This window comes from Saccopteryx leptura, chromosome 5, assembly GCF_036850995.1.
Source record: "Saccopteryx leptura isolate mSacLep1 chromosome 5, mSacLep1_pri_phased_curated, whole genome shotgun sequence".
Classification (NCBI taxonomy): domain Eukaryota; kingdom Metazoa; phylum Chordata; class Mammalia; order Chiroptera; family Emballonuridae; genus Saccopteryx; species Saccopteryx leptura.
Genome location: NC_089507.1, coordinates 89,033,385 through 89,060,152, shown reverse-complemented (window position 1 = coordinate 89,060,152; position 26,768 = coordinate 89,033,385). Strand labels below are relative to the sequence as shown.

The 26,768-nt window shown below is 40.5% G+C and overlaps 1 protein-coding gene across 4 annotated transcripts in view; it reads right to left on the bottom strand.

Moving 5' to 3' along the window:
* Nucleotides 1-3,501: 3,501 nt before the first annotated feature.
* The window catches only part of NPNT (nephronectin), an 81,178-nt gene continuing 57,911 nt past the window's right edge, over nt 3,502-26,768 (bottom strand). For all 4 annotated transcript variants that reach the window (XM_066385018.1, XM_066385019.1, XM_066385020.1 and 1 more), the window contains 4 exons: nt 16,222-16,308; nt 15,625-15,723; nt 7,555-7,811; nt 3,502-6,238 (listed from right to left, as the gene is read on the bottom strand). In XM_066385018.1, coding sequence (XP_066241115.1) covers nt 6,128-6,238; nt 7,555-7,811; nt 15,625-15,723; nt 16,222-16,308 — 554 coding nt within the window. In that variant the 3' untranslated portion in view covers nt 3,502-6,127. The remainder of the gene's footprint in view (nt 6,239-7,554; nt 7,812-15,624; nt 15,724-16,221; nt 16,309-26,768) is intronic.

Sequence of the window (26,768 nt, the reverse complement as noted above, 5' to 3'; positions counted from 1 at the left end):
TTTTTTTTAGTTCCTTAACGTAGATATAGCGTATTGACTTGAGATCTTTTTAAAAAAAAATTTTCTGATGTTTATTGATGTAAGTCCCTTTGAAGATCACTTTTACTGTATCCCATATTTATGAAAACAAAGACTTAATATTGTTAAAACAGCAGTACTCTCCAAAATATTGTTTTCTTGTCTCACAGAATGAGTTGGGAAATGTTTCCTCCATCATGTTATTGAAGTATTTATGAAGACTTAATGTTAATTCTACTTAAACAGTTGATAGACGTCACCATTGAAACTATCTGAACATTGGCTTCTGATGGGGAAAGTTTTTGATTATTAATCCAATCTACTTACTTGTGATTGGACTATTTAAGTTTTCCATTTTTTCTTGATTTAGTTTTCTTAGTTTGTGTCTTTTTATTACTCTGTCCATGTCATCTAGGTTGTTATTTATTGGCATAAAGTTGTTTATAATATTCTCTTATAATCCTTTGTATTTCTATAAGGTTAGTGGTGATGAGCTCTCTTGCATTCATAATTTTATTGTCTTTCTTTTTTCTTTTATTCATCTTTACCAAGAGCCAACTTTTGCTTTCATTTTCTATATTTTGTTCTCTATTTCATTTTTTTCTCTAATATTTCCTCCCTTCTGCTTACTTTGATTTAATTGGCTCTTCATTTTCTAGTTTTATATGGTTGAAATTTAGTGAATTAAGATTTCTTCTTTTTTAAGGTAGGCATTTCCAAATATAACCTTACTTATAAGTAGTACTTTATTTGTACTCTGTAAGTTTTGGCATGTTCTTTTCATTTTTAATAATCTCAAAATATTTCTTGTCCTTTGATATCTTCTTTCAGCAATTGGTTATTTACAAGCATGTTGTTTAATTTCCATACATCTGTGAATTTCCCCAAAATTCCTGTTATTGATTCCTAATTTCATTTCATTGTAATGTAAGAGCATTTTTGTATAATTATAGTTCTTTTAAATTTATTGCAACTTGTTTTGTGGTCTTATAGACTAAAACATCTCCAAATACCTGGGAAAAAATGTGTATTCTTGTGTTGTTCAATGGAGTAGTCTATCAATACATGTTAGGTTTGATTGTTTTATAGAATATTTTGTTTTCTATTTCCACGTTGAACTTTGTTTTATTTATTTATTCATTCATTCATTCATTCATTCATTCATTCATTCATTCATTCATGCAGTGGCAGGAAGGGAGGCAGAGACAGATTCCCGCATCACCCGACTGGGATCCACTGGCAAGCCCACTAGAGGGCGATGCTCTGCCCATTTGGGGTGTTGCCCTGTTGCTGGGCAGCAGAGCTACTTTAGTGCCTGAGGCAAGGCTATGGTGCCCTGGGCCAACTTGCTCAAACCATTCAAGCCTTGGCTGTAGAAAGGGAAAAGAGAGAGAGAGAGAGAGAGATTGAGAGAGAGAGAGAGAGGTGGGGGGAAGAGGGGAGAAGCAGATGGCACTTCTCCTGTGTGCCCTGACTGGGAATCAAACCCAGGACATCCACAAGCCAGGCGAACAATCTACCACTGTACCAACTGGCCAGGGCTCATTGTTTTATCTTTATCTTTTGGCTCTTCAAACTAGATAATCTCAAGTGACATATCTTCAAGTTGATTGAGTCTTTCTCTTGCTAGCACAATTCTCTTAAATACCTTAGTGAATTTTTCAGTTTGGTGATGGTTGTTATTATATGCAGAATTTCTGTTCTTTTAAAATATTTATCTATTCATTTATTTTCCCTAGTTGTTGAAACACTAAAATTTTAAGAAAAAAATAAATACACCAGAACTTACTAAATTTTTTTAGATTTTTCAATCATAATTTTTTTTTTTTTTTTGTATTTTTCTGAAGCTGGAAACAGGGAGGCAGTCAGATAGACTCCCGCATGCACCTGACCAGGATCCACCTGGCACGCCAACCAGGGGGTGATGTTCTGCCCATCTGGGGTGTCACTCTGTTGTGACCAGAGCCAGTCTAGCGCCTGAGTCAGAGGCCACAGAGCCATCCCCAGCGCCCGGGCCATCTTTGCTCCAATGGAGCCTTGGCTGCGGGAGGGGAAGAGACAGAGAGGAAGGAGAGGGGGAGGGGTGGAGAAGGAGATAGGCACTTCTCCTGTATGCCCTGGCCGGGAATCGAACCCGGGACTTCTGCAAGCCAGGCTGACGCTCTACCACTGAGCCAACCGGCCAGGGCCCCAATCATAAATATTTAAGCCTTTCAACAGTGAACGTTAACAGAGTAAATTCCCAGACCTCTCTATGTGTCATTAGGCCTTGTTTCTCAAATTGAGGTTCAGGACAAAGCAGCATGGGCCTCCTGCGGAAGCTGGTTGGAAACGTGTGGACTCTCAATCCCCACTCCAGATCCACCAAATCCAAAGCTGCGTTTTTACAAGATCCCCAGATGATTTCCATGCACATTAAAGTCTGAAAAGCCGTGAGCAAAGGGCATGGAATACACACTTTCAAAGCCTTCAAGATACCTTCACATACCATTTTTTCAGAATAGCAGTTTTGCATATAAATAAATGCAAAACTATAAAGAAACAAAGGTAATGAAATGCAAGATTAAAAATTAGCCCTCCTACAAAAATATAGGGAATATGCTTAATGGCTCCTTTCTTTCCTATACTAGCAGCTAGAACTCAAGTTTTGGGTAAGTACATACTTTCAGCAAGAAGTAAATAAAAACTGCAGTTCCCTTTTGTCATAGATTCCTGTCAATCATTCCTAGAAGGTCTGAGAAAACTCATGTTTTCTAGGTATGTTGAAAAATTAAAAAGTAGTATTGTGGTAACAATGTACAGTGCCAGATGAATAGTAGAAATATTGGGTGGAACACTATGTAAAGTATATGATTGCCTAAACACTACACTGTACACCTGAAACCAAAACAAAGTAATATTGAAAATAAACTGTAATAGAAAAATTTAAAAAATAATTAAATAATTAAGCCTCTTCTGAAACCAGTTTGAAGTTGGAAGGTGGTAGAAGCAGGTAAGTATAAGAGGCTAAGGTCCAATTCATTAATTTTATTTATTTTTCGACAGATTTAAGAGTACTTACTGTTGCTTCTGGGATACCACAGAAAGCAAACTTTCTATTGTTTTCTCCATTAGACAAGGTTATTGGAATCTGAGTAAAATGTCACAAATTAACAAACAGTAGTTAAAAGGCATTTATAATTCATATATACAGGTATTTATTTATAGTATTTACTTATAGCTTATCCTGCCTTCCCATAAAATATTTTGAGACAAATATTTATAAGTAAGATGTAAGAAAACTAAAGCAATTTGCTAAGGTATGATATGTGTTACATGATCTGATCTCTTTCCCTGTCCATGCTGAATAAATAGCTCAGATTTTATAACCTAGGAAGCAGGATAATGTGGGTACTATCTTTTCCCCGAGTCATGCACACAGTAAATATTCTTCAATTAAAAAAACCTCAAAACAACAAGAAATAGACAACTGGTGTTATTAACAGTGTTTTTATTTACAAAATTCTTTTTATTTGGTTGTTTGGAAAACCACTAACATCTTTCACTTTAGAAAACATTAAATAATAGACAAGATATCATACAGTACTTTGGATAACTTCTTCCATCAGTTTAGTGCAACATATTATTGGCACCTAAAAGTGAAAATTTCAATTGTCCCCTTTTATCTTCAACTGTGCAGTTATATGACCAAAAAGGAAAAGAATCATTAAAAGGGGCTCTAAGGCCATGTTTTCTGGCTCCTACTCAAAGGCTCACTAATTTATACTCCCCTCCTGCCCTGCCTCCACAACGTTAAATGACAAAAGATATATTATTATATCTATTGTTCAAAAAGCATTACCACTGTGGAACTTGGGAGATTGACCTGATAAGAGAAAGTGAATTATACCGCGGTGGGGGAAAGCAGGGGGGCACTGTCAGCTGTGTCAGGCACAGCGTTCTATCAGTAGCCAAGTTAGGTTGTCGCACACAATGCAGAGAAAATGCACCAGTTAAAAGTCTCTGTAAACTGTGTTCTTTGTTATGGTCTCTTTAAAAGTCTTAAGTCTCAGCCATTGAGCAAGTGAAAGGGTTATACCTTATTAAAGAAGAAGAAAAACAAACACCATTACAATAGGCCGTTGAGATACTAAAACATCTGTCCATTATACTCTTTTTGGAATAAATATATATATATATTTATAAAGTGTGTTTATTTTAATTTTTTTGTTTGTTTTAATACTGCTAGGTTTGCCATAAAGGGAGAGACATTTTGGTGAGCCCAGCATTTGGAAGACCTCCCCCTTTTGACTCCTCATTAGGAGCCGAAGAGGGAAATGCCTGATTTAAACTCTGGCCTAGTCCATCTACTTAGTTCTGGAGACTTTCATTGCACAGTAATATGATCACAACATCTTTTGAGAGATTCTGTAATCTGTTACTCTACGTTGAACATCTTAAGCTACCTTAAATAGGCAAATTTTTATCTAATTTTCAAAAAGCCAAAAGAGAGAGACAAAGTCACACTTCTTCATAAGGGATTCTATTTAACAACTGTCCCTGCCAGAAAAGGCTCCCTCATACTCCAGTGTAAGCCTGTTTCCTCTTGTTCTATTCTTAGTGCATGTGGAGAACAGCTGGTCACCATCCTTTCTGTACCAGCCCTTCATACACTTAAAAACCAGCAATGATTTGCCCCTCATTCTTCTCTTCTCCAGGCCGGATAATCCCAGTTCCTTTAATTTCTCATCATAGATCTTTTTTCCCAACCCTTTAATCATCTTTGTGATTCCTGGCAAAAACAGCAGAAAATATTTTGATTACTTACTCAGAAATGAGGGAAATCCTCAGTAGTAAGTTATATTTTAAAAGTTATATATTTTTGAATATAAAGTTAAAATATGTAAGGAGGAAATATATTAGTTGAAAGTTCTTAGATCTTAGAATTCCAATCTTGTCCCGTTTCTCTAGTGTGTAACTGAATCCGATTTCAACAAATTCAATGCCTCAAAGCACAGGACTTGCTTCCTATCCCATCCTGACATGATAGCACATAAGTTATGAGCTAGACCTGTATACATTTATGCTGATTTAAAATAGTTGACAGTCTGTTCCCAACAGAGCTGCTCCCCTGCTCCTCCTCACCCTGCTTCCTCAAACACAATCTTCCCTCTGAAACAGCCAGAAATTTCATCAAGCTTCTTACAGATTACCAGACAGAACCATGTCCATCATGGTCAAAGCTGTTGGTTTTAAAATGTAACCAGAGCTTCTCGTCTCCATAAATGGTTTACTATCCTTCGTAGGAATCAAATTCAAGGTCATTAAAATATTCATCCCTCAGCTACCACAACCTGACACCTCTTCCAAATTTCTCTTGCTGTCAATATAAGGTCATAGAACTGGATAACATCTCACTGAGTATTTTTTTAATTCAAGAGATCACAAGCTGCCTTTCCCTTGCAACTAGAGTCTGTAAATAGTAGGAACACATAACTACTCAATATCAATAGCACATTTACACAAAACACAATACTACTAACAAGGGATTACGTGCCCACTTTACATAATTGTCTTTAAAAGAAAAATACAGATAAAAAGAATAAATGCATTTTGATATGTTACACAACTTTCTTTTTTAAAAGTGAATGGCAGTAAGAGAGTTCAGATCAGTCCTGAACCAACAGTGAAAAACAAAGTTCACAAGCACATTGTACAACATACCTTAGGGGAAGCCACTACTACTCATAGTACAACACTGAACAGATAACAGAACGGCCATGTGCACAAATTTCTTTTGAAAACGTCTTCCATAATTGGTACAAGGAACACCTTGTAACCAGGGTGAAGGATGGCATAGGTCACACACACTGAAGGCCAGTTCCTCAAGAGCCACAGGATGGAGGGTAACACCCAAAGATGGCTTGCATATGTCTACAGATGCCCCTCCCATTTCAAGGAGAGTGTCACTGCTCACTGGGATTGCACTAAAAGCAGGCCAACAAGATGTGGGTCAACAACCAGATTTTTTCTGACCCATGACCCACTCTTCTCCTACGCCTGGCGAAAGGGAAGCGAGGATGGGAGGTGAAGATTAGAAAAGATGAGGGAGTCACACAGGAGTTCCCCGCTAGTTGTGGAGTTGCTCGTGTTCTTCAGAGCAGGGGCCTTTTCTCAAGCTCACATCATCCAATCCAATCTCCCCAGTGTGACCACGCTTTTTTTCACCTTTGAAGATGACCTAGGGAGAGAACGCACACACTGGTCAAGCCTCTTCTGCTCTTCTGGATGCCTACTCAGTTAGCAAAATAAAGGCAAACTGCCCCCCCCCCAAACTAAACCGTAAACTTACTTAACAGAAGGAAAGACCAGAGAACAGTATCACCTGAGGCTTGCCTTCTGGTACAAACTTAAATCACCAGTAAACTGTTAATCATGCTCTGTTACTCAGAGTCTGGTACCTTTAAAAGCCATTCTAACCTTAGATTTACCACAATTTAGGAATGCTTAATGATGCGACCATTCTGTCAAAGATTGCCAAAGTCAGAAGTAACAGAGAGTGTGGTGAATGACTGTAAAGGTGCAGAAATTTGGAGCCAGGACCACAGTCAGCAGCCTGCCTCTTGAGGCTTGCCAGTTCCTCCATGGGGTTCACACAGCTTTGTTGCAAAAGATAAGAGAATCAAACTCCATAATCCAATCACACTGATGTTTTACTTATGTAAAGACTAACAATGTCCACTATTCTTGTAGTTCATCTTTCATAGCATCCTTGCTTTATTAAGAAAAAAATCAGAAAATAAAATTCAAGACTCTGATAAAAGCTGTATTAATGTAGTCTACATTTTCTTTCTAAAAGAATTTTTTAAAATAACTATACCTGTAGGTATAGATGAAGAATCTTCTAATAGTAAGCTTTATAAGCATCAACATAAAGATGACACTTTTTCCAAATGCATTCAATAGCTCGGTGAGGAATTACAGATCACCTTACTACATTTGACTTGATTACTTAAGATAAAACTTACATATTCAGTCAAAGCTTTTCCCACATCCTGTCCTGAACAGAACAAGATGCCTTCTATTCAGGCCTCATCCAAGCTACTAAGCTATAATCTGTGAGACAAAGGGCAGAAAACAGCCTTTAAAGAAATATCTTGGGGGGAAAAAGAATACTTTAGGGTAACTCGTGGTGGTCAGAGTTTGAAGTATAGGAATGAAATGAAAAGCAGGAACAGTTAAGCTTTCCACTCCTGCCGTCTGAAGTTTGTCTTAATTTACATTTTTACTTTTTCAATTAATAACTATTTTTTGATGAAAGTAGGGGATCTACTTTGGGGTGGGAAGAACGGTAGTGGTCAAGGGTTATAAGGAAGAGTGTATGAAGAAGCAAAAAGCGATTTAAAAAAAGAGGTAGGGAATGGAGTTGTCATGCCCAGAAAAAAACACAAACCTCTGTCTGAGCTAATGAAGTTAACAAGGCTTCTTCCCATTCAGACCCCAGAGTTCTCCTATGAAAGGAAAGCCTCCCATCGGCATCCTCGCAGTTCTACTTACGCTCTTGACGTCAGCCCCTCGCAGGGTGATCTGGGTTTGCCTCCAGCCATGGCCACCATTTCTTCCCCACAGGGCTGCTCCGTGGGCACCGTGTTTCCTCACAAACACCTGGAGCGTGCCGGAGTGCAGCCCAGTCACCTTGTGCCTGAACGACAGGCACAGGTCCCCTGAATGCCTGAGGTGGCCGAGCGGGAGCACCAAGCGAGCAGCTTTTCCCCCTGGGCCCTTGGCTGCCGAGACGGTCAGATACTGTCCACCTGCAATGGGAAAAGCAGGGCCGTGTGAGCGCGCCCCAAAGTCCCTTCCAGCACAAACAGTACGGGCAGGATTTACTGAGTATAATAAACTTCAAACTGTGACAGTCACTTGTAAAGAATTCCAGGTTTCTTGAGAAAAATGTGACTTATTTCTAGGCCTATCTCAAATTCCATGGGTTTGTGTTTACAGAAAACACTTGCTCATCGTACTCACAGAGAGTACAAGTTCTACCGAGGACACACGATAATTAGGAACGCTAACACTGCGAACCTTCCGGTGGAATACGATCAGACGTACCCAGGCATGCACAAACGCACGCGCTCACCGCCTCCTGATGCTCACAGACTGATGATTATGTTGTCAAGCTGGCTGGCTGATTTGGCGGCTGCCTCGATGTCGCCAGGGAGAATTTTCTATGTGGATAATTAACCTCTAGGCAGTGGAGCAGATGGTGGTTTAAAGGGTACTAAATCTGTTTTTTACTCTCTCTACGTTTTATTTTTAAACTCTAAAGAGAACACAGTCCTTTAAAAACGCCAGGGCTTGCTATGCTGCTCACCCTGGAGGTGCCTCCCCCCAGGAAGATGCAGCTCCTCCCCCGGAAACTGTCCAGTTTCCTGGGGCCTTAATTTTATTTAAACCTAAGTAGTTTACAATGTTTTTTATATTACAATAATATCAGAGATAAATTTCTGAGTACATATACATGAACACAAAATGTTAACTAAAACTGTCACTTTGTCTTCAGATCTCTTGCGCTTATAAAGTTTGCCTTCCCCATAGACAGAGAAACTGAAATTAAGGGGAAATTTTTTTGAGCTGGGGGAAAGCTGTTTCTCAAGTGAGGGAAGAAAGTTGCAAGTAGTATCTTGAAACTCAATCCAAGTACAACTGACATTGCTCTGAGGCTGTCTTACTGTAGCCAACTGAAAAACACGCTGTTTCAACGCTGATTTATGCACAGGAAAATGTGTTTGCAATGCTGAACACACCTATCGGTTTTGGTAGAAAACTCACTTATTTTTCAATGAAAAGACAAGCTTTTTTTTTTTTCTTATACTTAATCTGTATCAGTCACAACAGGTTCGGAATATCCTCCTGCTCTTCAAGGGACTTCTCCTCCAGGCGCTCTGAGCAGTCACAGGACCAAAGAGGTGATTGCTGGGCATTTGTTCTGAGTGGGGCTGTGCTGGGTGCCCCATGGGGGGCGTATCATGAAGCCTGCTAACAGCCTGTGAAGTAGAGGACTGTTTTGCAGATACAGAGTTAAGGCTTTGAGAGGTGAGGTCACCAAAGGTGTCACCCCGTGAGCGGCAGAGTAAATGTTTGAGTTCAGAACTGCCTGACCCCCATTCAACACCTGCTGCCCTCGGATTGGAATCACTGGTTTGCAGTTTCTCTCCCCTGGGAGCGGGGAACTCTGTGATGTCAGAACCAACTATTCTCACAACCACCTCATTACATTGCTAGCATATGGAAGGAGTTTAATGCCTTCTGTTGAATAAATGATGTTCTAAGAAAACAGAAAAAAGAAAAGCTGCAAAGAAACAGGGCCTTACCACAATTCTTATCCTCGTCCCACCACCTCCTTTTCTCCCTTCCCCCAAAATTAATCCAAATGGTATTTTGTCCAAGATATTTAGGTGGACTTTAAATGTCTCCCTATAAGCCAGCTTTTGAATCATCACAGGTATTTTGCTTGAGACTAAGATATAAGGTTATTACAGTTAACCTGGAAGTTTTTAGAAAACAAGGATTATCTTAAATCCCTGTGGAATGTACACTGGTATCACTCTGCCAGACGCTGCCTGAAGAGAAGACAGCCTAACAAACCAAGGCATCCTACCAAGAGTCAAATAATCCCTTTGTGCAGGTATTTAAAACTCTACATGGAAAAACATGATCAATGAGACTAGAGTTGCTCTTACTTAATAGAGCTGCTGTATGAACATTTTTTCAGGATTATAATTTGTCTTTTCATAAATATATTATTTTTCATAAATACGACATTTTTCTATGTCAACAAATACAGACGTTTTTCATAGCTTCAGGTAATCTGTTAATTATGCAGCCAATTTTTTACTGAAGAACATTGAAGTGGTTTCTAAATATTTACTCTAAGATAATACTATAAAGTAAAAAGAAGCAAAAAAATTTAAACATTTGCAACACATGAAGAGACTGTTTCCTTTTTACATCAAGAACTTACAAATCAATAACACAAAAGGGAAAAAATCATCTCAGGAAAAAGTGACTTTTAAAATGTGAAAACATGGTCAAATTTTCATAATAAAATAAAATTAAAATGAGATGGTTTTTTACCTATAAACTTGATAAAGATTTTAAAAGATCCATTTTGGGGATGGTCCTTAAATACTGTTTGTGGGAGTTTAAATTGCTATAACTAATTGTAAAATCTATCAAAATTCAAAATGTAGTTGCCTTTGATTCAGTATTCCACATCTAGGAATTTATCCTATAGATATGTTCAAACATATATGAAATGATATGTGTATAAGGTTTTCACTGGAAACAACTGAAATGCTCATCAGTGGATGGCTGGTTAAACACAAGGGGGCATCTAAAGAATAATGATGTAACAGTCATTAATAACAATGAGAGTGTTCTGTCTCTGGCTGGGTTGTTAAGTGGATAGAGCATTGTCCCAGCATGCCAAGGTTTCAGGTTGATCCCCAGTCAAGGCACATATGAGAAGCAACCAATGAATGCACAACTAAATGGAACAAAAGTGGAACAACAAGTTGATGGTTCTCTCTCTCTTCTCCTCTCTCCATCTCAAATCAATGGGAAAAAAAGGAATGAGGATGGTCTGTATGTAATGGTATAGGGCAATCTTCACCAACAATGGCCACTATTATTTAAATGGTAACTCTGGAACAGGCACTGCGTTAAATGCTTTACATATGTTAAATAGATTCTACTGATTCCCCCCATTTAAGTGACTTGCTCAATGTCCAGGCTAGTCAGCTGTGGTGCTGGCATTCTGGCTTTAACATCCTTGTTCTTCATGTTAACTCTTAAGATAATGCCCTTAAGTGACAAAAGAAAGGTGCATTAGAGGGTGCTTTGCTGCTGTAGGAACAAACATATCTCTGGGGAGATAACCAAGAACCTGGTTGTGGCTAGGAGGGCAGCTGGGAGCCAGGGGTGGAAGGCAGCCTTTATCTTTACTGTTGATTTATTTTTCCATTCATAACTGTTTTCAAAATAATTTTTTTAAGCTGCAACAGATGCACTTGTATGTACACGCTAGCATACTTGTTATGTATTTGTGAATTCCTTGTAGCTAGGAGTAGCAGACAGAGCACTGAGTCAGTTGCCTTAACCCTTGATCCCCAGTGATCGGGTTCCAGGAAAAGGGCCCAGATCCAGCCTTGACATCTCCAGAAGGGTGTGTCTCCAGGGCCACAGCCACATGCCTGCAGTGAGTCACCACAGCTGCCCGCAGCACAACTTTCTATTCCTTAGAGGAATATATTAACTTCAGTATCTGACAACTAAGTTTCAGATCGAATGTGATAAACAAAACCCAGTGAGCACCACGAAGGGCAGCAAGCAAATGCAATTATTTTACAGCTGTTTCTCAAAGCTGTAAGTTTATTTAATTGAGGGTTTTTTTTCTTGAAAATATTAGCATATAAGAATATCTGTATATCTGGATCTTGGATAAGAAATGCACATTAAAATCAGTCGTAACTGTGAAATCCAAACATATGTTTCTTTATAAATGGTATAATCTAGATAGAAACAACTAAACAAGGAACTTGGTAATTAGATAATATGCAGATATAATTCATTAACTTGCTTATATTTATACATACACAACCTCACCTAAACATCCTAGAAGAAAAATAGGCATTTTTTTTATCAGAAAATTTCTTAGTATTTTTCCATCAGTATGTGATTAGAATTCCCCAACACACCCTAGAAAGGCCACCTGCAATTCCACCTTGATACGTGCCATGCACTCTTCAACTCTGCTCCCCTTTCCGTCTTCCTACCCATTTTCCACACTGCAACCCTGCTGGCTCGCCCGTCTCCTTGGGATTACCTGGGGCATTCCATTCTGAGTCAGAGGCTCTCAGAGCCAGGGTAAGAGGTTTTCTAACCAATGCTTATCCAGTGCTCAAAATAATACCTTGCCATATGTGACCCAGTCAAATGCCTCCACTGACAGAGAGCTCCTTACTTCGATGTCAGTCTGAGCTCTTTTTAGACAGCTCTGACTGCTGGGAATTTCTGTCTGAGAGTGAGCCAAAATCCATCTCTCTGTAATTTTCACCTGGTGATGTGACTTCCATCCCGCTGTGGTCACAGAGCAATGGTGATAGGTGCTGTAAATCAAGTATCGAAAAGCAGCCCTGTTCTACTATTTCTTCTGCAGGCTAAACGCTCTGGTTTCTCCCCATTTTTCCACAGGCTTTGAGACACCTCTCTGTCCAGGTCGTGCTGAGTGACCTATACTTATCTCTATTCTTCTCAGACCAGAAAGAGCCCACCAAAGTGGATTTTCCAGTCTGAAAAAAATAGCATATTTCTAGCAAACTGAGCCAGCTTTTTGGCAGCAACAACACAGGGTTCACTCACTGATTTCATTACCTGTTAAAACTCTAAAAGTCTTTCGCACTTCCTGCTAAGGCACTTCGCCCCCTGCCCACCCCCCACAGCTGTGTAATGGGTTCTAGACCACGTATTCATCTGCATTAGATCGCACCCCTTAAAAGAGACCCGCTGTGCTAATGTTGTGGAGCTGGTTGTGTCAGCACAGTCACTGTCTCCTCTGGCTTAGAGCCATCTAGTTTGGGTAGCGTGCCTTCAATATCCAAGTCCAGCATCCAGGCCCCCCAGGTCCCAGAGGAGCACCCCACAGCCAGCCGCCACCACTTCCTTCCCATGGGTTCTGCACTATGACAACCAAATCACCACTTCCAACGTTTTTGCCTGCAATTTTAATTTCCAATCCTCTTCTTATTTTTCCCTCAGAGGGCAAGTGGAATTTGTGTCACAACAAATTTATACATTTATGTATGAAATCAGTAATAAAAACTTGAAAAGTACTAAATTGGTTCTATTATAAAGTTCTTAAATTCTAAAGGGCAAGTGTTTTACTATCTACAGAGACTATCTACATAGATGGATAAAAAATTCTTTTGAGTTTACTTAGCATGAATTACTATCTCGAGTGAACCTTGCTTGAAAGCGATATTCACTACGGCCACGAACACGCTCGGCAGCTAACGCTCCTTCATTCTGCAGCGCTGCTCCAGGTCAGTGGGCAGCCAGGTGCATGGGCCTGCACTCTGCTAATCTAATCGGGGCATGCGCACTGCCACAGGAGACCGAGGCCAGGCTGCGGTACAGTGGAGACCCGGGAACAGAGCACACGCTCTGAACTCCGAGTGGCCCCAGAGGCTGCATGCGCAGCACAGAGAGGTCTGGACGTGAAGTCCCTTCTTTTGCTCTGTGGTCTTAGGAAATTTATTTAAACTTTGGACCTCAGTATTTCTTCTGTGAAATAAAAACAATATTACCGGCTTCAGGGTGGATAAGAGGATATTAAAAAAAATTAATGAGATAAATGACTCAGGACCATAGTAGGTATTAAATAAATGTTGGTTTCTAATTCACAGATACTTGTGACATTAATAAATAATAATGTCCTAATAGTCCCAGGATATAAAGCACAGTATAGGAAATACAGTCAATAATAACCATGTGTGATGTGGCACTAGCTGAATACTTGAATTATTGGGGTGATCACTTAGTAAATGATATAATTGTCTACCACTGTTCTGTACGCCTGAAGCTAATGTAAAATAATATTGAATGCCAATTGTAGTTGAAAAGTAAAATTTTAAAATATAAAATAATAATAGTGTCTTGCTCAGAGTTCGTCTTCAGTGACTGAGAACACTAACAGGAGAGCAGGAATGAGAAGGACTGCTCCGTGTGCTGCACTCATGTTGTGAAAAATTATCTTGTAGCTAAAAGAAGTCTTAAAAACCCATTTGAATATATAGAATATTCATTTTTAAAGTTTCTCTCAAAGTTTTAGTTTTAAGATATCTAGTCTTTCAATCTTAGGGGATCTAAATGAAATATTTTGGACTAATATTTTAGTACCTTGCCACTTCAACTGTGCATCAAGGATTAGCATCACTGGTATCCCCAAGGAGCTTGCTAGGAATGCATCAAAACCTACACTTTAACAAGGCCCTAGCTGATTTGTGCAAATGCTGAAGTTTGAGAATAACTGGTTTAACAGAGCATATCCCACCTCAAGTTAACTTGTGTGTGTTCTGTGTTCTTCTATATAATACCTGGGTTGGTATTTAAGAACTAGGCTTTTAATTAACAACATACTTTTTAGTTAACAATATACTTCTTCTTCACATCTTGTCTCTTTCGTCCCTAAATCTAGAATCAGGAATATAAAAAGGGAAAAAAAAATAAACCAAACTCCTCATCCTTTCATTGAGTTGACATCATCCATAAAAGATTTAATTACTGAGGGGAGGAAAAAACCAACAGTCTGCAGCTTTGCTTCCAGGAACAAGATGACAAAACATCTTGTAAGTACTAGAGTACTAAAATGTGACATTCACAGGATATGTGTAATTTAAAAGCCTATTAATTTTGCAAGGAACTAAGTCTAAATCCACCTTACTAAGACTATTCTTTAGTGGAATGTCATATTTCCCCATGTATAAGATGCTCCCATGTAAAAGATGTACCTTAATTTTGGGGCCTGAAATTTGAAAAAAAAATATTACAGCCTGACCTGTGGTGGCGCAGTGGATAAAGCGTCGACCTGGAAATGCTGAGGTCGCCGGATCGAAACCCTGGGTTTGCCTGGTCAAGGCACATATGGGAGTTGATGCTTCCAGCTCCTCCCCCCTCCTCTCTCTCCCTCTCTCTCTCTCTCTCTCCCTCTCTCTCTCCTCTCTAAAAATGAATAAATAAAATAAAATAAAAAAATAAAATAAAAAATAAAATAAAAAAAAATATTACATAAAGTTATTGAACTCAAGTTTTATTCATCATAAAATTCATACAACCCCTTATCACTGTCAAAACTCCCATCCGTTAGCTTGTCCTCATCCATGTCTGATGGCAAATCACTGTCTTCATATATTGTCTCGTCCTCCGTTCCATCTATGGCATTGGAAATGCCACAACTGTATAAGACGCACCCAGTTTTTAGATCCCCAAATTTTTTTGGAAAAGGGTGTGTCTTATACATGGGGAAATACGGTAAGTAGTGGTAATTTATAACTAATTTGGATCCTCTCAACATTTGACCTAACAGCTCTAGTATCCAAGTTAGAATGAAATTTTTATCAAAGAGGTATTCACAACTTCACAGAAATTTCAGCCTCCAACTATGTCTCAAGTCTTGAAAAAAAAAAAAGACAGGATTGGGCAAACAAGCAGGCACTACTGCCATGGCTGATGTGCCTCTTTCACGTTTGGGAACGGGGCACAAGTAAACTGAAAATTACAGGTCAGAATAAGCCCACGTGCTTTATTTACCAAGCTTTTTGAGGAGGAGTAGCTGGCCTTTTAATGAACTGCTTGTCTTCCCATAATATAATTCTACTTGATAGCTAACACTTAAAAAATAGAATACGAATCACTTAAAAAATGGAATATGAATGTGTGACAAGGTCTCCTTGGCCCTCTTTCTTTGGAAAACACAGAGATCCGTTCCAGTACACCTGCCTAGCGGACCTAGGGTCTTCCAATAGGACCACACTGAAATGTGTCCTAGAGTTAGATAACTGGTATTACCTGCCGGGTCCCTCACCGGTTCCCAGTGCAAGTCATTGTCTTTTTCCCTGATCCATCCACAAAGCCCATGGTCAAAATTGCAGCTGTGTATCAGGACACCTGCAGGGAAATGACCAGAAAGACAAGTAAACCACAAACTAACAATACATTGTTAACAAGATTATCTGTACAAGTGTTCCCTCCTACCCGCTCTTAACTAGCCCACCAACCCACCAGGACTTCTCTCCAGGAGATCAAAAGGAAACCACGTGAATCCTTTCTCAGCACAACCGTGCCTGTGTGCTCAGCTGTAAAAACACAGCACACCAACTTTGTCAAACTATGACCTTGCTACATCATCACTTATGAAATATGATTTCCTCCTCATAGTTTATATTAAAGACTGCTTTAATACACTTTTAAAAGATAATGATGACTCACTTATTTGTGCCCAACTGATTTAACTGTAGAGGAAACCAAGTTGTAAAATAATTTTTAAAAAAGGCTCTACAATATTCCCAGATGTAACCTAACAATCTACAATTTAAAAGTTATTTCATGAAATGGAGACAAATGGTGAAATGTCATTATAACGGTACTGAGAATAGAAGTCTCTACCTGGATCATCCTTTGCTTCATCGTCTGCACTGACTCCTCTTTCAATTTCAAATATTTCAAACAAATCATTTGAAGGGTGCCGAGGAACTGCAAGAGAGAGAGGTGATTTGTTTTGTTTTGATGAGGTTTCGATTCGAGGCATTACCTTTAACAAGGGGCCAGGAGCAAGACCTGCCATTGCCTCATGTGGCAGAATCCAACATATTCAAGTACACTTCACATGAGAATCAGGAAGTCTGCACTGATCTACATCGCATCATTTATCTGGACAGAAATAGACAGTAGTTTTCAAAAGTTTCTAGAGTTCAACATAAAAATACATTAAAAGTTCTTCATCAGCCCTGGTCAGTTGGCTCAGTGGTAGAGCGTCGGCCTGGCGTGAGGGAGTCCCGGGTTCAATTCCCGGCCAGGGCACACAGGAGAAGCGCCCATCTGCTTCTCCACCCCTCCCCCTCTCCTTCCTCTCTGTCTCTCTCTTCCCCTCCCGCAGCTGAGGCTCCATTGGAGCAAAGATGGCCCAAGCGCTGAGGATGGCTCTGTGGTCTCTGCCTCAGGCACTAGAATGGCTCTGGATGCAACAGAGCGATGCCCCAAGAGCATTGCCCCCTGGTGGGCATGTCGGGTGGATCCCGGTTGGGCGCATGCGGGAGTCTGTCTGACTGCCTCCCTGTTTCCAGCTTTGGAAAAATGCAAAAAAAAAAAAAAAAAAAAAAAAAGAAAGAAAGAAAGTTCTTCATTTGGAAAGTGCATTTTAAGAGAACTACCAATTTCTAGTAAAATATTCATCTCTATGAAGTTCAAAAATTTGTTTCTAGGAAAGATACACTGTGCACTCTAGATAAAGGATGTTTTAACTAAAATGCCTGCCATTTCAGTGAGGGGTTTGGTTTTTCTAACCACAGCATTAACTCCCCTCCAGTGAGCTCTGCACAGTGGTGCATGCTAATCTGGCGTTCTCACCAGGGCCTGCCTTTCTTATGCAGGTGCCCTGGCTCCTTAAGATCAAATCCAAAGGCCTCAGTGCAGTAACCACACCCTCCCGCCCCCTAAAGTGCCCAAACATCATTCATTTTCAGCCTCAGACCCTGTCCCCAGCTGGGGATGCTCTTCCTGCTGATTAACCCATGCACTTCCCCTCTTTGTTCACTGCCCAGTGTGATATAACTGCCCGGGTGAAAACTCTGCACTCCAGGAGATTTAAACTCTTCACTTGTAGTTCATAGACTCCTGTTTCCACACCTCTATTCCACTTTTTTGTTGACTGCCCCTCTGCTAGTCTCTGAAGTCCTGGAGGGCATCAACCATGTCTTTTTCGTGTGGCATTTCCAGGGCGTCACCTGGTGACAAGCACTCAGCGTTTACTGAACAAATGTGAAGATCTTGTCAAGAAACCCATGCTCTCTGTGAGCCGTTTTCCTCATTGAAACAAGTGAGACAGAGCTAAAGTATCTACTTTTTAAAAAAATGGATTCACTTAAATCATTCGGTTTTTATTCCGTTAATGTATATTTGATTACCACCATCTGCCAAGCACTGTGGGAGGCCAAGGAGACCAGGTGAAAGGGGTGAACAAGACCAACAAGGACCTGGCCCTCACGGAGCCAGCACTCTAATGGGAGAGGCACGCATAACTTAAAGATCAACGAGGAAGGAGAACACCAGTTGACAGCAGAGTAACTCGGGCGGGAAGGGGAGTGTGGGAATGGTGGTGGTGGAGGAGGGGAATTCTTGGCCAGAGACTAGGGAGTATACTCCCTTTTCTTTGACAAAACTTTAATTAGCTCTATTTTTATAAGGCAAGTAGTGAAAGATGTAGAACACCAAGGAACAGACATTAGTCAAAAAGATTATTTCTTGATAATGTTCCTATTCTTTTTAGCAAGAATTTTTTTTTGTTTTTTTTTATAGAGACAGAGAGAGAGTCAGAGAGAGGAATAGACAGGGACAGACAGACAGGAACTGAGAGATGAGAAGCATCAATTATTAGTTTTTCGTTGTGCATTGCGACACCTTAGTTGTTCATTGATTGCTTTCTCATATGTGCCTTGACTGGGGGCCTTCAGCAGACCGAGTAACCCCTTGCTCGAGCCAGTGACCTTGGGTCCAAGCTGGTGAGCTTTTCATTACACCAGATGAGCCCGCACTCAAGCTGGCGACCTCGGGGTCTCGAACCTGGGTCCTTCCACATCCCAGTCCAATGCTCTATCCACTGCGCCACCGCCTGGTCAGGCTTTAGCAAGAATTTTTTAAATTAACAATCCCATAATATTTATACTGATTTTGTTTAAGCTTATTGCTTTGAATTTTTTTCCTGTTTGTTTCAAAAGTCCAAAGTTAAAGCCCCCTCCCCCCCCCCCCCCCGCATGCTCTCACATACCTAGCCTGTGAGGAATAAAAGAGAAGCTAGTTCTATACAAGCTCTAGGGACACAACCAGATCACAGGTGCTCCGGGGGTGAGGGAAATGTCCTCCCTCTTTTTACCTCCAGATGACTGACAGCAATGACATCCAATTATAGCTTTGTCTGGGACTCTGAGAGGGAGATTGCCTTTTATCTATTAGAAATACTACAAAATTGTAGGCAAGCATGCTTACTTTCTTATGACAGAGAAAGTTTTTCGCTGGAATCCTCATTTTTTGTTCCCTTCATCTTGTTGTAACTTACACAAATTATCTCTGAATTGGAATAGCTCAAATCTTAAAGGTAGCATAGCTTAGGGGCATTAGGACAGTTTGTCAGCTCCCTTTTTTCCAGATGAAAAACTGTCAGATGGTAAACAGAGTCTTGGTGAACAGGGGAGCACTGCCCCCCAGCTTTCCTGGTGCAGGGGCCCGTTTTACCAAGAACGATCATGGAGGTCCTCTCTGAGGGAGCACTGTTTGGATGGAGAGAGGAAGAACATGGAACCTTCCAAGCAAAGTGATGGGTGGGGAGGAGGGAGCAGTTCAGGCCCCAAGCACAAAGCCAGAGCTCAGGACAGAGAAGGCGTTCACAGTGGCCGGAGGACGTTGAGAAACAGAGAAAGTGGCTGGGCAGGCAGAAGAGAAAGGAAGCAACGGGATCACACATTCGGAAAACAGTGACACAAAGAATTAGTCACCTAACAACCTGCAAAGTGTCGGATGGTTCATTAGTATTTTAAGCACTAGGTTTCCAAGAACTATTTAATTCAGCAGCGGATGATACATACACCTTTATTTCAATACACTGGGAAACAGTCTAAGGAATTTAGAGACCTGAAGTGCAGCAGCTGCTAGTTCTCACCTTGTTGTGTGCTCTGCCCTGTAGCTCCGCCACAGCCTGTGTCCCCCCTCCTCCCTCACACACCAGGATGCGTCCCTAACAGCGTCCCACTGCTGTGCCAAAGAAAGGTACACTACCCATTCCCCAGGATACTTCACAGTTTACGGGAAAATACCAAGGGAAATGAGCAATAGGGGAAAGCAAGCAGTATGATCTCAACTACGCACAAGAAAACCAAATGAACGAACCCAAAACTCTGCACTAGGAAAAAGAATGGTAAAAAATACACCAATATGCTAATAGTGGTAATCTGATTATTGGAAAGGAAAGTGATATTTTCTCCTTTGTTGGTTTGTTTTGTCTTTTGCAATTCTAAGTTTTTAAGATCGTTTGTAAAAAGAATTCCTATTATGAAAAAAATGACTTATCTAAAACATTGAATTAAAAGAGAGTTCTATGAGAACACATGCACAAGCCCTAGCCCAGAGCAACCACGTCTGTTATTTGTACTTAGACTGCTCAGAGGACTGAACAAAGCCTTTATGCCTGTTGTTAAATATGGGGCTATAACAATGAAATGTATTTGTGTAATCTGAACATAGTCTTTGATCCAGAGAGCTAGTGTGATCAATGCAGAAAATGTTAATTAAAATAAATGACTAGCCATGCCCCAAATCACAAGTATAACCAGGATAGATGCTGATACAAGATTCTCTTAATTATCCTCCCCTGTATCATATTTTGACTAATAGTCAACTTAAATACATATATATTTCATACAAACAAATACATATAACTATTCTCTATAGTTGGACTATTAATTCTCAGCATTTGAATGGTATAGTTTTAGAGATGAAAAAGGATAAGAGAAATTTAACCACACAATTCCTCTAGCATCTTTTCATCCACCCGCCCCCCCCCCCAATCCATCCACATGCTAATGCAATCAATCAAGAATGTGGGCATCCACTGGGTACCAGGCACAGGGCTAAGAGCTTGTTGTGAATCAGAGAGCACACTCTTGCCTTCATAGGATCTACATACCAGACGTGAAGAAACACATCTAACAATTCCCTCAGGTAGTGAATGCTTTTAAAAGGGAGGCAGAGGAAGCTATGGGAATATGTGGTGAGAAGAAGGGATGCTAGCTGAGATAGCAGGTGGAGGGCAGATGCATAAAATCTCAAAGGGGAGAGGCTCACATCAGAGTGTAAAGGATGAGCGACTGTGAGCTGGCACCCTAGAGAATGACGGTCCGTGGAACACAACTCTCATTATAGCTGTAGAGCTCACAGAAGAAGGGCAGCGAATGAATGAGGCTGGAGATGCAGGCTGACTGCGCAGGACCTTTGAAAACCATGTAAAGATTTTGGACTCTATTCTGGTAGAAACTGGAAGCCTCTGGAAAGTTTTTACAGAGGAGTGCCAAGATGAGGTACACCATTTCAGCTGTGGCATGGAGAATGAGCAGGAGAGAGCGGATGTCTGAGGACAGTTATGACCAACATTAATGAAAGAATTAGTCTTGAAAACATTTATTTCCTAAAAGTTGTTCTTCTATTGGTCAGTGTTTCACCTACCAAGAGTATCTTGTGCCCATTCCTTGTTACCTTTTCTGCATGAACTAAAAGAAAGGAGGTGTATAGGCACTGAGGGAAGGGGCCAGCTGGATAAAAACATGGTGGGCCAGGGTTCAGGGGCCTGGGAAGCTTTCCTAATGCCGGGGGAGCCCCGGGGCCTGTGACAACAATCCGCCTGACAGACAAGCAGGAAACTTCTTAAAGCCTGGCCCAGCATTTTCAATTAAATATATTTTCCCCATGACTATAATATTGATATATAACCTGAGTTTATAAATGAGGTTTCCCAAATAGTCAATTGTATATTTTACCCAAAAAGCACTAAGAGTAAGCACAGTAAAGTAAATGTAAATATTATCATACGTACCTCCCCCCACTGCCAGCTCCCTCCCAAAGGGTAACTATAGCAAAGTGTTAGCACTATTTATTAAAGGTAGGTTTGCAAATTGTTTCTGTTCTTGGGTAGCTCACAGACAAGACCCAGGCAGGTTCTGGCATTTGTTGTTGAACTAAGAGGTTAAAGATAACACTGTCTTGAACTCTATGCTTAGAGGTTTAGTTCATCGAGAATGACATGTGTAACTTGCCTCATATTCTGAAAGGGTCTTTCTGGTGGCAAAACCCAGGGATTTTTAGAGACTACAGTGTGGTGATGAATGACAAGGATTTTATGAGGCAGTCTTGCTTCTCTCTCCTCCTCTTCCCCCCTCTCTTCCCCCACCTCTGCTCCCCTACCTCTACTCCCCCTCCCCTCTTTCCCCTGCCTTTGTTTCTCTCAAGAGGAAGAACATGTGTATCACAGCTTTAAATGACCAGAGAGAAGCAAACAAAAGGACTGGAAAAGAGTTTCTGAAATTCCCTTAGCCACATTAGAGAAAATTCTTAGCTATCTACTGATTATAAACACAAAGGAAGGGGTGTCGAGGCTCCACAGAAAGAAGCCCTTGTTTGCCAAAGCTGTCATCCCACAGGGAGAACCTAGGCTCATAAAACACCTTTGGGTGAAGGGTAAATAGTAGAACTGGAAAAATTAAATCTCTGGAGAAAGGTGGAACACACACACACAGCTACTTAATAATGAGCCCAATTTTTGTGACTTGTCTATTTCTCCTCAAATAAAGTTTCAGAACAACTTAAGCCAGTACTGCCCAGGAGAACAAAATATCAAAAGATGGTCCTGTTATAGGTATGACCATAAGGATGATAATACAGCTTTTGCAGATTAAGAGAGGACTTAATAGATTTTGTTCTCTTTCTCTCTTCTAAGCCAAAGGTACCCTTGAAGGTTAGGCTCTGCCAGGACAGTCCCACACACCAGAACACAGGTGGTGAGCAGACCCCAACGGGTCTGCTGGGAGTGATCACCTGGGGTGTCACAAGAGCCCATGGGCTCTGGGGGAAGAGGTGTCAATGCTCTCAGGCCAAAGAATCACTTTAAAGAAAAGGAGCTTTTATTTCTGATGTTTATCAGACCCAGCAGTAAATTTCCCTTTTAGACACTGTTGCTGAAAAGTTGTTGTCACTATTTTTCCCTTTGTTGCTGAAAAGTTGTTGTCACTATTTGCACAGCAAGGACATGAGGGGATGCTGCCTCTAACATCACAACTGTTTAACCAGGTACTATAGGCACCTACTCAAAGCAGGATAGTCCAATTATTTAGTTACAAGAAAGTTGCAGCTTTCCATTTTCATTTTGTACGCTCACATAATAGCTTGTACTTGCAAATCAACTCGCTTCAAAAAGATCCAGTTAGCCAAAAACAACATTAAAATTGTAATGAACCATAATAAAAAAGCATAAGGAAAATATAAACATTTAGAACTAGAACACAAATATGGCTGTCTCTCTCTGAGTTAAGTAGGAAGTGCTCTCATTACCATATAAATGAATTCAGCAACATAAGTAGACATAGTAACAGCTAGAATGTACTGAGTTCTTATCATATGCCAAGCACTGTGGTAAGAGTTTTATATGCACTCTCATCTAATTTCACAACAGTCCGATGAGGTAGATGCTATTATTATCCCCACTTATAGATGAAGAAACAAAGGCATATAAAAAAATTTAGTGACATGGCCCAAATCAGAGTAGTTATAAGCACAGTACTTTTCATTACAATACTATAGACAAATGTGCATGCAACTTAAAAAACAAAACAAACAAACAAAAAAATCTGATTTCTGACTTTTCTACCTTTGGTCACATTCACTGAGAACTCAATTTATACTTTCCAGGGAGAGCAATTTTTTTCTTCTTCCTACTTTACCAGCTACCATAGGATCCAATTAAAAAATAAATCAAAATTCTTGAAAACTTTCCGAATTCACAGCACCAGACCCTGACCTGTAAGCACTGACAACTCACTCCTTCATAACACCAGCAGAAATGTAATCTTCAGGGAGACGTCAGGCAGCCCCCCAGGGTCTCCCGGGGCTTTTCTGTTTACTAGAAAGCAAACTAGTTTGAAGACCTTTTGAACCCTCAGCAGAAACAATTTTTTTACTCATCACCACAGAGAATCAGAAAAGATACCCTATTTCCATGAGTAAGAACAAGGTGACCACACCAGCCACAGACTCATCAAATCTGCAGAAGAGAAATGAGAGAAAGAACCGGTGAGTAGCACGCAGCAAAGCAGCAATCAGCAAAAAGGAAACAATTTTCTTCCTGTACACATCCTCCTGATTTAGAAGAACACGGCACCAGCGAATCTGTGTCTGACAGGGCCACTCAGGAGGGCATCTGATACATATTACATTATATTCCATAATCTTTATCTGCAACGCCTTTCTTCTTCACTTTCCATGAGACAGATGCCACGGCACAATCGTACATTTTAAACGCCCCACATCTGGCTAATTCTGTCTCCATTGAGGACGTGGTTCTGCTGGACTGAGGGCTGCCATGCTGGCTCTCAGAGCCCTGCTATTCAAAGTGTGGTCAGCAGGTCAGAGCAGTATGGCCTGGGAGCGTGCTGGAAATGCAGAATCGCATTCCTACTACAGCCTCACTGGTTGGGAGTTTGTTTTTTTGGTTTGTTTTTTTTCACAAGATCCCGTGTTTCTTGTACACACAGTAAAGACAGTGCAGTATTTCTGTAGACAATCAGATGGAGTAAATGTGTCGGAGGGACTAGTAATCTACATTTTAGATAAGCATCCTAACTTACTGTGATTCAAACGGGCTATGACAATACTCAAAAAAAAAATCTGCTTCCTGGGCCAAATGATACTATATTCCTTCCAGAAACCTGAGCTTCCTAGCTAAAACCTGGCATACCTGATACACTCAACTGTAAAGAAAAATTTGAAAGGTTAAAAATAGAAGTTAATGAATTTTTTTAAAACTAGTACGTTCTACATAAAATTGGCATGATTAAGAATTAGAATCTGTTTGACCAGGAGGTGGCTCAGTGAATGGAGTGTTGCCCTGGGATGTAGAGGACCCAGGTTCGCCAGCTTGAGTGCAGGGTCGCTGGCTTGAACATGGAACCATAGACACGACCCCATGGTCGCTGGCTTGAGCCCAAGGTCACTGGCTTGAGCAAGGGGTCACTTGGTCTGCTGAGCTCCCTGGTCAAGACACATATGAGAAAGCAATCAATGGACAACTAAGGAGCCGTAACAAAGAATTGATGCTTCTCATCTCTTCATCTCTCTCCCGTCCTGTCTGTGGTTGTCTGTCCCTTTCTCTCGCCAAAAAAGGGGGCGGATTTAGAATATACTGGGGCACTACTTCAAAAAACACAACACACGACTGGAGAGCATGAAACTTAAGTACTTCTGGCCGCTCTCCCAAGGAACTACTGCTTTGCTGAATTACTGTGACTGTCAGTGGTGATGGAAGGATTAAAAAAAAACTTAGCATGAAGAAAAAAAACATAGCATGATGATAACACAAAGACAATGAAAATCACCCCAAATATCATACACTCAATACATGGTTACCATTTTGGTCTCTTTTCTCTCAGACTTTTATATTCATTCAGACATATGTAGACAAGCATTTTTATAACGAATTGGGGTTGAATGGTATATACAGTGTAGTATATTTCTTTCCTTATAATTTTTATAGCATGCATATTTTTCCAACTCATTATGTATTTTTCAAAAACCATTCACTGCATATTTTATTATGTTGCTAGACTAGAACGCATTTCCCCATCTTCCTTTACGTCTGCGTCTGCATGCAGTGCTTCTAATTTTCTTTGCTCTGGGATAGATCCTATCTGTTCTGATACCACTTTTGCCTTTGCTTCTTGGTTTTCACCTTTATAGCAGTTCTTTGTAGCATACCTCTGGTGCCCAGACAGGCACACCACAAACTAAGGCAGTTTTTCTTGCTCTGTCTGCTAGCACCTTTCTGTCCCCCGACTCAACCCCTCTGCCAGGCTCTTCCAGGGTCCAACACCAACCCACTGGTCTCAGAAACCATGCAAACGAAGGCTAATGGGAGAGCCCTATTCAGTCTTATGGAGAGTGATCTCTATACCTCTCAGTTCAGTTCATCCTTACCTGAAGTTGGTTTCAATGAACCCTAATCCCAGCAGTTAAACAATACACATGACATGCCACCCCAAGAGATTCACAATGACCATTAGCATATTAAGAAGTCCTATAGTTAACAAACCTATTTAAGTTTACTAAACCTGGCATCTCTCAAATTCATTTGACCTCAGAACTTCTTTAGGCATCCACTTCATAATATCCTACAGAACTCCTGTTGAGTCACACACACTCGGAAAAGCACTGGTCTGTCCCATAAGTGAAAGAACAAGAACTTCATATTATCCTGGAACGTTAGAGTTGCTCAATGAGGCCTACAGGGCTAGCCTTGAAAATACATCTGATTATACAATTTTAAAGACCCAGGGTCCCTCAAGATGGAATTATTTTAAAAATACATACTTAATATTTCATATCACACATAAAGATTCTTTTTTTTTTTCTTTTTTTTTTTCAGTGAGAGGAGGGAAGGCAGAGACAGACTCCTGCATGCACATGACCAGGATCCACCTGGCAAGCCCACTAGAAGGCGATCTCTGCCCATCTGGGGCATTGCTCCATTGCAACAGGAGTCATTTTAGCACCTGAGGCGAAGGTTATGGAGCCATTTGCAGTGCCTGGGGCCAACTTACTCTAACTGAGCCATGGCTGCAAGAGCTGAGGAGAAGAGAGAGAGAGAAAGATTGAAAGAAGTGAGAGGGGGAGGGGCGGAGAAGCAGATGGGCGCTGTTCCTGTGTGCCCTGGCCGGGAATCGAACCTAGGACATGTACATACCGGGCTGACTCTCTACCATGGAGCCAACCAGGAATGGCCAAGGGTTATTTTCTTAATCACATATAGTTTAAATGTTCCCCACCACAGTTATTCCTATAAAATACAGTATAAAATACAATTATATTTCATAGTAACTAATAATTCACCAACACTTTTACTTGTATTATGTTTGATCCTGGAAACCACTCTATGTGGACAGAAAGCAAGGAATATTACCTCCATTTTACAGATGAGAAGACTGATGTGGAAAGCAGAGTAACTTATCCGAAGTCACATACGTCTATAAATAACAGGGGTGGGAATCAAAACTACATCTTCTGATTCAGTGTATTCTGTTCTTAGCAGTTGTTTCAAGCCCTCTGTTTCAAATACCTCAACCTTCTCTTCAGATTTCCTTTCAAAGCTTTTCACTACTACTCTGCATCACACTTAAAATTATGAA